General features: G+C 26.5%; 1 protein-coding gene across 2 annotated transcripts in view; it reads right to left on the minus strand.

Moving 5' to 3' along the window:
• Nucleotides 1-14750, minus strand: part of LOC107445704 (autophagy-related protein 9) — a 40962-nt gene extending 26212 nt beyond the window's left edge. The window contains exons 1-13 of one of the 2 annotated variants that reach the window (XM_071187370.1): nt 14559-14750; nt 14075-14187; nt 11378-11421; nt 10561-10625; nt 9298-9441; nt 8390-8525; nt 7068-7170; nt 6013-6112; nt 4862-4911; nt 2749-2833; nt 1529-1732; nt 584-658; nt 323-473 (exon numbers count right to left, since the gene is read on the minus strand). In XM_071187370.1, the coding sequence (XP_071043471.1) occupies nt 323-473; nt 584-658; nt 1529-1732; nt 2749-2833; nt 4862-4911; nt 6013-6112; nt 7068-7170; nt 8390-8525; nt 9298-9441; nt 10561-10625; nt 11378-11421; nt 14075-14174 (1257 nt within the window). In that variant the 5' untranslated portion in view covers nt 14175-14187; nt 14559-14750. Of the gene's footprint in view, nt 1-322; nt 474-583; nt 659-1528; nt 1733-2748; nt 2834-4861; nt 4912-6012; nt 6113-7067; nt 7171-8389; nt 8526-9297; nt 9442-10560; nt 10626-11377; nt 11422-12847; nt 12894-14074; nt 14188-14558 lie in introns of both variants that reach the window. The other variant, XM_071187348.1, reaches the window with a different exon arrangement.
• Between the last annotated feature and the right edge of the window lie 70 nt (nt 14751-14820).

A 14820-nucleotide genomic window follows, 5' to 3' on the forward strand; every position in this document is an offset into this window, starting at 1 on the left:
TTAAAGGCAGTTAGCACAAATGTCAAAAATAAAATTTTTTTTTCAACATCAAACACAAAAATTTTTGATTTTGACCTTACAATATTTTTTTAATAAATGTTAAATGTTTTTTCCCCAATTTTTTTTATTTCTAAATTGGCAACATCTTTAAATAGTTTTATAAATATAAGTGAGAAAATCAAGATACTCCTTTGGGTAGCAACTACAAAAGTTAGTGTGCAAAGTTTAAAAGCAGATGTTTAAGATACTGCGACAACAGTTTTGAGCAAATTTTACAAAATCGCCGAACTTAGTTGTTTAAAAATCTTAAAATAAAACTAACCTCATCAGGTATTAGAGCAGACAAAGCACAGAAAGCCAAGGATGCTACTGTAATAATCAGAAGTGTAGACTCAATTTGGAAAAGAGGTTCTTTAAAGATGCCCCAGGCTAGAAAAAAGACAGCGACAAATCCAAATCCTGAGCGTAAGAAACTGAAAAGATGAAGAAATATGATTACCATAAAAGTGAAAGATTATTTTAGGAATTTCATAATAATTAGACTATACAATTATTAAAGAAATGGAAGATTTTGAAAACTTACTTAGCAATAATAGCTACTAATGGATTTGAGAAAGACTTCATATATTCTTTAGCAGGCTTATATGCTCTACCCAATCTAAAGAAAAGAATTTAATCATTAACTATAATGCAATTTATTATTTAAAATACATACTTGCCAACATTGGAGAAATAAAATACAAGGGATTTCAGTAGGGACATTTTCCCCCAATAGTTTGGTTAGGAAAGCAGTTGAAAGTTTAGACATTCTAATGTTAATTTTACTTACTGCATATCTTGCCATATCTTAAGAGCTTTTCAAGAAAATCGAAAACTTTTTGCACACAATTATAAAATTATACAAATGATATTAAAGAAAGATAAAAAAATGAAAAAAAAAATGTTTCTTCTGATATTTTATTTTTTGGTCATTTTGTGACAACACTTACTGAAACTTAAAACCACAGTTATACTTAAATTTCAGATGGTGTACAAAACAGTCGATACTTGCTAAACAAATAAGGTAGGTATTAGTTTAAAAATTGAACAGTATCAAAGAGCAGAGAAAATTCAAGTTACAGGCAATAAACTAAGAGGTTGATAAAAAAATTTCTTTGTCATAAAAATAGAAAAAACATTAATTTCTATTTATTTTATTATTACATCAAATTATTTTGAGTATTAAGATCAACTTATAATTTTCTTTAAATCTAGAAAATGATAATGAACCCTGATAATATGATTATAAAAATAGTTAATATTTTCATGTTTAAAAACATTGATAAAAAGTATTGAAGTTTAAAAAATGCACTAAATCAAGTATTCAATTCTTGACCATTAACAACAATTTATGCATTAACTTAATGAAAACCCAAAACTTATTTTTAAGAACTTTAGAAAACACAAGATGATGATTGTAATTTACATTTTTATGATAACTACTTTTAAAACATAACAATAATGACAGAATCATAAAAAAATACAGTACCTGGCATTCAACTCATGATCCAATTCGTTAAAATGTCTTAAGTAAACTCTTGCATAGGGTGACCATTTTCTTGTACCAAATACGCTGGGCTCATATCGCAAAGATCCAGAATACGTATAGATGTATGAAATGATTCGCCACACAATAATAAATGGAGATAAAGTCAAATTTAGAAACCCTAGAATCAACATATTTCTACCTAATCTAAAGACAAAATAAAAAGAATATTACATTAAATAAGTATTTTAAGATATCAACAAAATTTAGATGTTTTCTAGAATTGTATAACGGCTTAATTTTTGAATTATTTCTTTTTTAATAAAATGGTAATGAGTTTTTACAAGAGAGTGTGAGACATATTCGTTGGCCGCTGGCTATGACCGAACCAGGGACAAATAGGTCCACAGTTAGATGTTCTAAACAGTATGTAAAGTGGTCTACAAGTCAAATCAGGGTGAGCTGGGAAGCAATATATAGCTAAAACTAATCCCTTCGGAGAAGTAAATGAGAGACTGCTGTTAAGAAATGTAACAGTAAAAAGTAGCTTAAGTTAAAAATCTCCCCACTAGAGGGCTAATGGTCTGTTCTGTAATGTAAACAAGTCAATGAGTCTACCATTGAACTGCTTAACTGAACCATAAGGTATTGCCTTGAATTTAAATGTTTAACGTTTAACTGACTGAAGGGATCCAGCCTTATAATATGGAACTTATAAACAAAGTTTTGTTTATGATGTCCTTCCTTTTCATTTAGCTGCATTCCAGCACAGTTCTGGCTAAGACTTTCATTGAAATATAGGAGGTTCATTTAGTCACCTCTAAGTGATAAAAAGAGGCAAAGTAGTGTAAACTTACCCATACCAAATTATCATGGAAAAGGTTTATACGCCACTTTAAGATTGAGTCAGAAAGCTTTATATAGATTAAGATGTCGCTCAATATATATAAGTTCTTTTTCAAAACTAGAAAGTTGTCAGTAATATTTATCTATGCTACAATTTTATGTAAATACTTTATTTCATAAATAGATAACTAATTTTAGTTGTTTATGAGGTGTATTTATGCCTTTTTTTATGAAAAAAGTACTTTGGGCCTATTTGATAATCTTATAAAATACACTAGCAAGCTCTTATAGCATTTAAAATTTCTTATCTTTTTGAAGATTAGATTTTAATTTATAGACCAAATAAAATTAACTTAGAAAAATTAATTTAAACTTACTGATGAGCTACTTCTTTTCTTTTAGAGTATTTCTTATATTCTTCTTTCAGGGTTCCCGTTCCTTTGAACGGTGAAAGTAAGCTGCCTATAAACCACAAAAAATTGTGTTACATTTGAGGAATTTTAAGACCATAGCAATTAATATATTATGAATAACTCCAATTAGATTAAAACACTAGCTACAGTTAGGGAACAAAGCACAAATTTAACAAGATAAAATATTAAAAAGATAAAGGCAGAAATATGGTTAAAATATAGGCAGATAAGAGAATGGAAATAAAACACAGTTGACTTTAACTTTGTGCAATAAGAATTCAAAATTAATAATTATGCAATAAAATCACTGAGGAACCGGGACTTTTTCATTATTTGGAAGGTTATCTAAGATTAAGGCAAAAAGAAGTTAATTTTTCTCAGTAGATAATTAATTAATTTATAATTTCATTTTCTATATTAATTTCCTCCAAGATACAGATTATAAAAATAATAAAAACATTGATCAGAGACTTCTATGTGAAAAAAAGAGAAAAAAACCAGACTTTATGCTAACTTTCTTCATTGTTTGACTGCTACAGAAAAAAAAAAGAAATCTTGGAATGATCATAAATAAATGATGTATAACACTGAAAAAAATTGAGAGAGGGGGGGCTTTATTTTTCAGAAAATATTTAGATAGACCTTTTTTATGGACGGGAAAACGTATTGTGTACAGCAGTATGAAGAACTTCATTAAAACGCTATAGATTCTTCAATCAAGGGGGGGGGGGATATCTTGCAAAAATCTCAAATTAAAAAACTCTACATAATACGACAAAATTGCTTGTGTAAAAAAAATGAAGAATTATTTTCTTTTTGTAACATTTCATCACAAATACCAAACCTCTAAATATTCAAGATTTAAAAATTTGATTTAAAGCAAAATGCCATATATTTTATGACAACATTATATAAAACCTTTATCCAGTAAATAATATTTTCAATAGAATATATGAACTAAAGTATTGCCTTTTAAAGTCATTAAAAAAATAAAACATAATCATTTATAAACAAAAAATCATATAAATAATAATAATAGAATGTAAGTGCACATAAAATAATGTGATATGCTTAGATACCCCATAACAAAGGATAAAGAAATGTTAAAAGAAAAATAAAAGGCATACATGTTTGACACAATATTCAGTTTCAATTTCTAAAAGAAAATTTCAGTGTTACAGACACTGATCGGAGAGAATGTGGTGCTTTAAACACAATTGCTAAAATATTAGAATGGCCAAATTTGTGAATAAGTAATGTTGCTTAGCATTACTAATGAAATTTATCTATTACTATATCAAGAAATTCATAACACATAATAAGCTTAGAATGCTAAATTTCAGTTACTAGATATATTTAAAGATTGAAACTTTATATGAACAACAAGTCATCTTTGGTTTGGTGATGTAGTAAAGTTAACTGTTAACCGAGTTTACAGCCAAAACATATATATTTGCCTAAACTTAGCTCAATATCTAAACAAATACTGGTTTTGAAGTGTGCCTTTCCCTCTCCCAGCAGGGCTTGTTGCGTAACAGAACCAGTTGAATCTCTTTCTTGGTTTCAAATTAAAACACAAATTCCGTATTCGGCCTGCAGCAATCACAGTGCTGACATAAAATATGCTCAGTGGAAGACGGATTGTGGATTAGAGTCCTCTTGCTGTCAGGCCAACCAAGGGAGGTTTTTTTCTCCATATAACGCAAATGCTAGTTAGTTCTATCAAAAAGTCCTCCACAAAGGCAAATTTCTCCTAATACGTAATCCAAAAGTTCTCTTGTCTTCTGGATAAAGTTCAAAATTACAAGGCTACAAAGTTGAACATTAGCAGTCGCAAACCCAAAAAATTGGGCCGACGGTTATAAAATAAAATAATAAGATAAAAGACTCTACCCAATTCTGGTCATTTATTCTTCTAAGCATGCATGCCAGATTTTTATACATTCTGTTTGGTATCTCATGTGTTAAGGGGTTTTAAGCCTCCTACATTATTTTATATGCACTCTTGTCAAAAAAATTTTTAAATTAAACTTTTAATAATCATGTACAGAATTAGAGATTTTGGAAATTAACCTACCAAAAAACAGTAATTCAAGGTTGTATTCCAATGTAGGGGAAAAATACACCCTAAAAAATATTGAAACAAGCAAATGAAATTTTTTTTTATCAATTTAAGTTCTTATAATATTCAATAAGAGGCACATTTTAAAATAAAACAGCCAAAGGAACACAATTTAATCAGGAAAGAGAGAAATTATATAAAAGTAAAATTTAAAAGACTGTCACTCCAATAATCTAAAGAACTAAGCGTTTGTATCACATTGAGAAGCAGGGAAGAAATCAAGTAATAGAGAGATAAGAAATATAAAATTAATAAATACAAACAATTAGAGTTTTCAGTTTTATTGTATCTTTAACATTACTAACCAGGAAACATTCAATGAAATATGAAAAAGAATATTATACATGATCTAATGCAAGTATAACGAGAAGGCATTAAACAATCTTAGACATTAATAAAAGCAAACAAAATTAGATTTTCTAATGTTAATATTCAACAGACAGTTAACATTTTTAATTAGCATGATTTAGATAATATCTTCAGAGACATAAATATCTTCAAAGATCATTTCAGAAGACAACTACTAAATACTGTAATTAGAAGCTACTTGTAAAAGTTTTCATAAAAATAAAATACAAACTATAAGTAATAAATTACAAATAACATAAACTAGAATTTTTTTAATTTCATTAAAATATAGACTAAATTAAATGCATAGGACATTGTCAATAGTTTCAAACAGAAAGTGGTGGCAGAACTAAATAAAAATGCACATATCACTACATTTAAGTATGATGCAAACAAGTGGAGGGAGAAGTTATGCAGCAAAATATGCTATTATACCTTAAGCAATTTTTGTAATTATTATGATCTGCACACATTTTAAAATATAAATTTATCACAGACGGCAAAACAAAGAGTACTGCCCTCTCTGTTCATCTACACCTAGACATTTATTTATGAAATTTTATTGTCTTGCTATATTTAGAGCCAAATATATAGTTAAACAATTTTAAATATTGCTTGTCAATGTTAGCTTAATTATATTAATATTGTATTAAAAAAAATTTTAACAATGAAGGCACATTATAATAAATATTTTAAACAGTTGATAATAAAGACACAAATTAAAACAAAGTATAAGGAAAATGAAATGATTGTCTCACCATTCACCAACATAAGGCAGTTTCAAATTCAAAGGCAGGATGTTTTTATTTACTAAAGCAACCATATAGTTTTTGTTTCTTAGTACTCTGTGATAAATATCTAGAAAATAAATAAATATGTTAATAAACTAATAACATATAAATTTCATAAACATAACATATTTCCATATAATTACTTAATTAAGATATTTTGGCATCAAAACCTCCTCACTATACATATTATACACCTTATTTAATATTTATGTGTCCAACGGAATTATAGCGTCTCTATCTCCACTATCCAAAGGAGTTTTGAATAGAGGAATGATGTTTTATTTGTAAAACATAAATTTTAGTTCAAGTATTGTATGGTGCCTTTTTATCAAAGATGAACATGCACAATGCAATGTTTAAATGAAACAAGTTATGCTGTTTATTATTAATTTGATGTTAATATTACTTCTCTGTTATTTTAACTATCGCTAATTTGTCATTTTAATTATTGAAAGTAAGAACTTTTCAATCTCCACTATTCAAAGGAATTTCAAATAGAAAAATGTTTTTTTATTTGAATAATAAAAACTATTTCAGTACAAATATTGCATGGAATCCTTATCAAAGATGAACATACATAATTGTATGTTTAATAGAAATAAGACATGCAATGCTGTTCATTATTAATTTGGCATGAAAATCATGACCAAAATTGACTTTATAACACCACTTTATAAAAATATATCAAGTTACTACAGGTCATAATGTCCTTTCTCCTCTGCACAGCAATGGTCATCATATTTAGCATCAACAGTATAGTTATTACTTTGTATCACTGCTGTCAAAAATTCATTCAAACATAATTTGACTAATTAAACAATAACCCTTTAAGCATAATCTAGATGTTTAAGCTGCATAAAACAATTACAAACTATTATGTATTTTAAGTAATTAATTTTTAATTAAAAATTAAAAAAATAAATCATTGATAAAAACTCTACAGAAATGTACTAAATATAATTCTCATTATTTAACAAATACTATTAAAAACAGGAAAAAAATTATAAGTACAAATTACACACCTAATTCTGTCAGATCTGATTTGTGTACACACATTTGCTGCTCATGCTGCACTTCTCTAAGCCTGCACTGTACTTCATGCCATGTGACATTATTGATTTCATTCTAGTAAAAATAGATGCTTATAATTAAACCAAATACTTTTCAACTTCCGATTAATTCTCATTAATAATGATACGAAAAATTTCTGGAATAATTCTTTTTTCCAACTACTACTAAAAAGGTAACTGGCTTCAGAGTAGTTTAAAACAAAAATCAGGACAATACTTTACAAAAAAAAAATCAGGATATTTTTTGGTACAATAAAACACACTAAACTATTTTTAAGATGGTGAAACAAAGAGCTAAGAAAATACTGTTATCCATTGCTTTAAAAACTTTGAGTTGTGCAAAATATTTCTTTAACAGTTCATAATCTTAAAAACTACAGGAAAAATGTGGACAACCACTAAATGTTTTCATAATATGCAAAAAATGGTGCAAATTTGGGAATGAGAATATATAATTAATAATCTTGGAACCTGAGTTTCCCTGCCTTCAAAAATAGATACCTCAACATAAAAATCAAAATAAGTTTAAAAGGAAATCGAAAATTATAGATATTTTTGTGCAACAATAAATTACTTAAAAACTAAATCATATATAATACGTACTGAAGAAAAAATGTAAACAAAAATAAACAAATAATAAAAAATATAATGAATCATTATCTAAAAAGATCACCAAAACAAAAATAAAATTAAAAAAAACTATGGAACTAAACCATTGGACAATTAAAAGGACTTTTGATTTTACAATAAATAAAATCAGAAGTATAAGAAATAAAAAATAATGTCTTAACTGTAGTTTTATGAAAAAGAGAAACTATTTTGAGCTAAAAAGTTTTAATATTCTGACATATTTAAAAAAAATTTGACAGAAAAAATGTTTTTTTTTTTATTTATTATTTTTTTTAATAAAATGACCAAAACTTGAAATCAAAATTGACCACTTGAACAATTGAGTTTTGCAATTTTTTTTTTAGTATTATTGTATAAAATAAATGTTATACTAAAAGTCAATATCTTTCAATCCATAAAATTTAATAATTTAAAACCCACACTGGTATTTGTAGAAATCGGGATGTTATGTACAAAGTTAACATAAAAATCAGGAACATCAGAATAAAAAACTAAAGAGAACAAAATATTTTGTATAAGGAAAATCAGAAATATTAGGCCAATCCTGTGGGTAAAATTTCTACACATAAGGTTATAAATGTAATTAAAATGTATGGAGAATAAATAAAAAGTATATTATCAAATAGTATAATATAAGTATGTACCTTAGATATTTTCAAAGCGCTTTCATAAAATTGTTCAATTTCTTTAAATGAGTAAATTGCTCTGGTAGCTTTATAACACTTCCCAGCAATGAAGAGCATGAAAATCACAAATAGCAGCCAGTAACCAAAGCTGAAGCTAGAAAATAAAAGGATTCATTACAATAGGCAACAAATTAAATGTATCAGTCAGGGTCAGGGTTTTACTAGGAAGAACCTGAAAAATACCAGGTAGAAACAGGATAAAAAGAAAGAAACTAAAAGTGACCAAAACAATTAGATAACATAACAATATTGTTAGAGTTAACAAACTGAATTTAAAATATAGTACTCAAAAGTTAAAAGTTTTTTAATATATTTTTTTAAATAAAAAAAATATTTTCTCATACTTATTTTAGTTTTATACAGAGTTTTAAAATACATGCATCAAATCATTCAAGTGTTGCGTTAAACATTTATATTTAACAGCATTTTATTATGATATTTTAACAGTTCTTTATACAATTATAAAGTTAGATTTTTCTAGTTAAATCCTGTAAGTTAAATATTGAAAGAAACTAGTTGTTTTAATTACTTTCTCCTTCCCTTTTAATTGTTGCTTTTAGATATTTCACTTATTTATAAATGTTGTGTTAAAAATACTATTGGCTTGGAATAAATACTATTATTTAAATCAATAAATGTTTAACTATGCTCACAAATAAAACATTTACAAAAATGTTTCAAGATTTGATACTTCTTTTTGAAAAAGAGTTTCTTTTATTCTTTCCACTTGGGTTTGAAGAAATTTATTTATTTCAGGGCAGTTAGCTCCACTTTTTTTTTTTCCGACGGTGGAAGAAATTTGCCTTATTTGCTATTTATAAAAATAAATTTTTAAAATTTTTTTAAAAGATAAAAATAATAATTACCTAGCAGCACATTCTGAGAGAGGGATAAATAGATCAGAAAGCTGAATATCTGTGCGATTTACAAGAGGAGATGGTGGCTCATCAAAAACAAAATTAACACAATGTGATAAATAAAAAATACCACAGAGTAACAAAAAGGCAAATCTAAAAAAATAATAATATTTTTTTAAATATATTACACACACAATTTCATACAAATAAAAATAGTGCACAATGCTCTCAACTATCTAGATTGCTTTGAGAAAAAGGAAAGTAGGTGCAAATATGGTACAGTTAGTTCAACCTCAATTATCCTGGAACTTCGATAACACAAATTTCTTGATATCGTAAAAAAAATCGTAATTCTTCACCCATTTGCTAATAGTAGCAAAAATACCTCTTACTACCAAATACATTTCTTTTGATCCTTGAAACAAATAATAACCATTTTTCTTTCCTAATTTTTAAAGAATATTTTAAAAAAACTTTTTCCAATTCTTATAAACTTATCTAAAACAATTTATAAATCATTTCTTGAAATCCTAATCAGAAAGAGATTTAACATGGCTGATATAAATGTATTCTCATAGAAATATTTTAATGGTACAGTACTGTTTATTAATACTGTAAATATGCAGAACAAAACCACAATAAAAAGAAAGAACTCCTCCTTCCCTCCCCAACTCCAGTAGTATTTGTGAAGAGAGGAAAGTACAAACCCATATCAAGTACATCTGTTGCCGTGCCCGTAGATGTTTTTCCTTTATACAAAGAAACCACACTAAACCTTGGTAGATTGGTTTACATTATGTCTGTGGAATCAAGCCTTCTTCCCCTGTGTATATTCTTTTGGCCAATTGCTGCATTTTTACACTATTTAATAACAGTACTGTACTATTCAATAAGATATTTCTTTGAGAGTTCAACAATAATTTCATAGTTGATTATATTTGCCAACACAATGTGAGATACAATTAAAAAATAAACTGGTGATGGGCAGGAGGTATCGTATACAACCAACAACCGGTTCAGGTGACTAGATCCAGACCATCCATTAACTTATTACGCACTGAAGTGTGGTGCATACCATGCTCTGCTAAAGCTTAGTATGTTATTTTCAGATATAGCACAAAGTATCCCACTTTAGTTTAGAATTTAGAGAGTTGGGCTTTTCTTTTTTTGGTACAACTGCCACTGAGTGGTAGTCGTGTCTTCAAAAACCAGAGTTTTGAGATAATTCTACAAATCCTTTAAAATAAAAATTTTCACATATTGAATACTCACAGAATACCAATACATTCTTCAGCCACTATGCAAGAGAAACCATGTTTTTGGTGAAACTTATAAATGTATCTCAATTAAGAAAAATAATAAATATTTGATCTACCACGAATACATAATAAAATCTAGTGTCATTTTATAAGTTAAAAACTATTTCAATTCTACATCAGAATATACTAGACATCTCATACTATAAAAAATATTATATGAGCTTTTTTAAAGGTATTATAGCAACAAAAAAAAAAAAAANAAAAAAAAAAAAAAAAAAAAAAAAAAAAAAAAAAAAAAAAAACAGACTTGTCAAAAAATCTTAATAGTTTCTTGATAATAAGTAAATATTCTAATATAAAATAAAACAGCTAAATTGCTAAGACTGTAAACTATAATATTAAAAAAAAAAACATTTTAAACTTTAACATAACTTCTTTCAATTAAATGTTGGTTCAGTACAGTATGGTCAAAATTGGAAAAAATTTCTGGTAGCTTTATCTCTAGCAGGTAAAAAGCTCTTAGGCAAAATTAAAGATATCTAATAAAAACAATTTATTTATTGGTGATCAGATATTTTAAGCTTTCATAATTACAAAATTAAGCAAAACACTTTTAGGCATAGAATCTTTATTAATCTTAACTTAAGAGCACAATTAATCCTATTCTGGTTCCCTGTTGCATAAAGCAATCAGCCATTTTAAAAATTATGAAGGAAAAAAAATAGTTATACAAATACAGAAAAAAATTGAATGATGTAAAAAAATTTTTTACATAATTTTATTAAACAAGAATAAAAAAAACTTATTTAATTCCAAACACAAAAGGATATTTTTCGAAAGAATGAATCCAAATCATCAATATGGTTCCACCGGGCTGCAAATAAGGAAAGAAAATTAGTTCAAAACTTTTTTAAAAGCTCAATTTAGGTAATTTTTAGTACATTATTATTTCTTAAGAGGTAAAATTAGGTAAAACTAGAGTAAATAAAAAGCTTTAAATGCTAATTTTTTTTAAACATCAAAATACAAACAAATTATAGCAGGAATACTTCCCCCTCTGTGTAATCCTGTCATAATTTGTTTGCATTTTGATATTTTTTCCTCCTCATTTAAAACTTCACATTTTGCTCTAGGTTTTAAAACTTACTTTTTCATACTTTAAATTTTTCATAACTTATTAACTTACAAAAGCTTTAATAAATTCACTCATAATGAATCATTTTATTTTTTTGTTTATACGCTATCAAATACTTTGCTTTTGTATATATGCAAACAAATTATAGCAGGAATACTTCCCCCTCTGTGTAATCCTGTCATAATTTGTTTGCATTTAGATAATTTGAAATTTTTTCCTCATCANAGTTGCTACAAAATGCCGTTTTATTAATGTATATAAAACAAAACTAAAAAATAATTTTGAAATAGTTTTAGAAATAATAAAAAATGATAAATAATATTACACTTAAGTTTAAATAAGGAAAGAAATTATGAAATAAAAATTATATACAGGCTTATATATGTTATTATTAACATTAATAACATATATAAGCTATTTGTGCTTATGTGAGATTCGTCTACAAACGGCTTTTGATCCGTCCTCTAAATCAGTTCTTTCGTCAACTCGATACGCCATACGCTCTAAATAACAAAATGGGCTCAAAATCTTGCAAGAAAAAAAAAATTTTTATGGAAGAAAATTAATTTCCGGTTCCGAATTTCATTCCGGTTATCTGGTTTTCGAATTCCGGATAAGAGGTTCTGCACTGTACTAGACATCTCATACTATAAAAAATATATGAGCTTTTTTGAAGGTATAATAAATAAAAAAAATACACCCTTGTCAAAAACTCTTAATAGTTTTTTTGATAATAAATGTAAGTAAATATTCCAATATAAAATAAAAATGCTAAATTGCAAAGACTGTAATACTTAAAAAAAATTTTAAACTTTCATATAACTTTTTTCAGTTAAATGTTGGTTCAGTACAGTATGGTCAAGGCAAAATTAGAGATATCTAATAAAAACAATTTATTTATTAGTGATCAGATATTTTAAGCATTCATAATTACAAATTTAAGCAAAACATTTTTAGGCATAGAATCTTTATTATTCCTAACTTAAGAGCTCAATTAATCCTAATCTGGTTCTAATACCCTGTTGCATAAAGCAACCAGCCATTTTTAAATTATGAAAGAAAAAAATAGCAATACAAATACTAAAATATAATGGTTTACAAAAGTTTTGTACATAATTTCATTAAACATAAATAAAAACTTATTTAATTCCAAATATAAAAGGATATTTTTCGAAAGAATGAATCCAAATCATCAATATGGTTCCACCGGGCTGCAAATAAGGAAAACAAATTAGTAAATTTAAAAAAAAAAAACTTAATTTAGGCAATTTTTATTTCATTACTATTTCTTAAGAGGACGCTACACCAAGAGGGAAACTTTTCAATAACAAATTCGGTTTCTACTCCACTGATAATTTAAAATTTAAAGAGAAATAAATTTAGGTAAAACTAGAGTAAATAAAAAAGTTTAAAATGCTGATTTTTTTTAAAATATCAAAATAAAAACAAATTATAGCAGGAATATTTCCCTCTCTGTGTAATCCTGTCACAATTTGTTTGCACACTGATATTTTATTATTTTTCCCTCCTCATTTTAAACTTCACGGTTTGCTTTAGGTTTAATAAAACTCACTTTTTCATACTTTAAATTTTTAATAACTTGTGTAACTCACAAAAGTTTTAATAAATTCACTCATAATGAATCATTTAACTTTTTTGTTTATATGCTATCAAATACTTTGCTTTTGTATATAAATGCATACAAATACTTTGTATATATATGATCTGTATAATCCTGTCATAATTTGTTTGCATTTTGATATTTTGAAATTTTTTCCTTGTCATTTAAAACTTCACGGTTTGCTCTAGGTTTTAAAACTTACTTTTTCATACTTTAAATTTTTCATAACTTATGTAATTCACAAAAGTTTTAATAAATTCACTCATAATGAATCATTTAACTTTTTTGTTTATATGCTATCAAATACTTTGCTTTTGTATATGTATGCAAACAAATTATAGCAGGAATACTTCCCCCTCTGTATAATCCTGTCATAATTTGTTTGCATTTTGATATTTTGAAATTTTTTCCTTGTCATTTAAAACTTCACGGTTTGCTCCAGGTTTTAAAACTCACTTTTTCATACTTTAAATTTTTCATAACTTATGTAACTCACAAAAGTTTTTAATAAATTCACTCATAATGAATCATTTAACTTCTTAGTTTATATGCTATGAGCAATTTTTTCTAAATAAAAAAGGCCTTAAGGTAGTTTCCCACAAAGTGCAAGTAGGATTCATTTCCTATACATAGACATTAATTTTTATATCTTAAAACGCACAACTGGAAAATTAATGGCAATTTTCAGCAAATAAAATTGAGACATGCAGTAGACATATCAGATTAAGTTATTATTAACATATTATGGTCAAATTAGAATATTCAACTTACATTTGCTGCCTTCAGATGCAACATGTACAATTACACTCTCAGGTGAAGTTTCAATTTCATCATTTTCCAAAGATTGATAATTGGTTTGAAACGTATTCATATTGACTTTGAATCTGTAAAAGCGAAACTAGATTAAAGATATTTCTACTAACCCTACGAATGAATTGTTAGGAAATATATTTATTAAAAATGCATACCGCAGTAACATATGAGAAGAAAAATAAGAATAACTAAAATTAAATCATTAGAGGAAGTTCTATTAACTATACCAATTAATGTTATGTTACTAATGAATCTCGTAAATTATAATAGGAGTGTACAATGAAAACAAAAGTTTTACTAGCTATACTTATGTTAAATATGTACCCAGCAATAATTCTAATAAGTGTCGAGAAAATTAAAACAATTAAAATTAATTCAAATTAGGGATGAGAGCTGCTGCGTATTGGAGTACAAGAAACAAAGGCGTTTAAATTTTACTTACATTTAATAACTATCTATTTTAATTCGTAACAAAATATTTCATGTGTCATAGATTATACATAATTTCCCTTGAGGAATTGAAACTGTTCGATGTGAAATTTGAACTAATCAAAACATAGGCCTTGATCATTGTTTTGTTTTCATGTTTTGTTTAGATTGGTTCTTCTAATAAATAATAGACTCATTTCCGGCTACTTATTTCTGGATTAAGCACTAAAAAATATTATCTTAGGGTATATTTCTACTACAGCAACTAGGTCGAA

The sequence above is a fragment of the Parasteatoda tepidariorum genome, chromosome 1 (genome assembly GCF_043381705.1).
Source record: "Parasteatoda tepidariorum isolate YZ-2023 chromosome 1, CAS_Ptep_4.0, whole genome shotgun sequence".
NCBI classification, from domain to species: domain Eukaryota; kingdom Metazoa; phylum Arthropoda; class Arachnida; order Araneae; family Theridiidae; genus Parasteatoda; species Parasteatoda tepidariorum.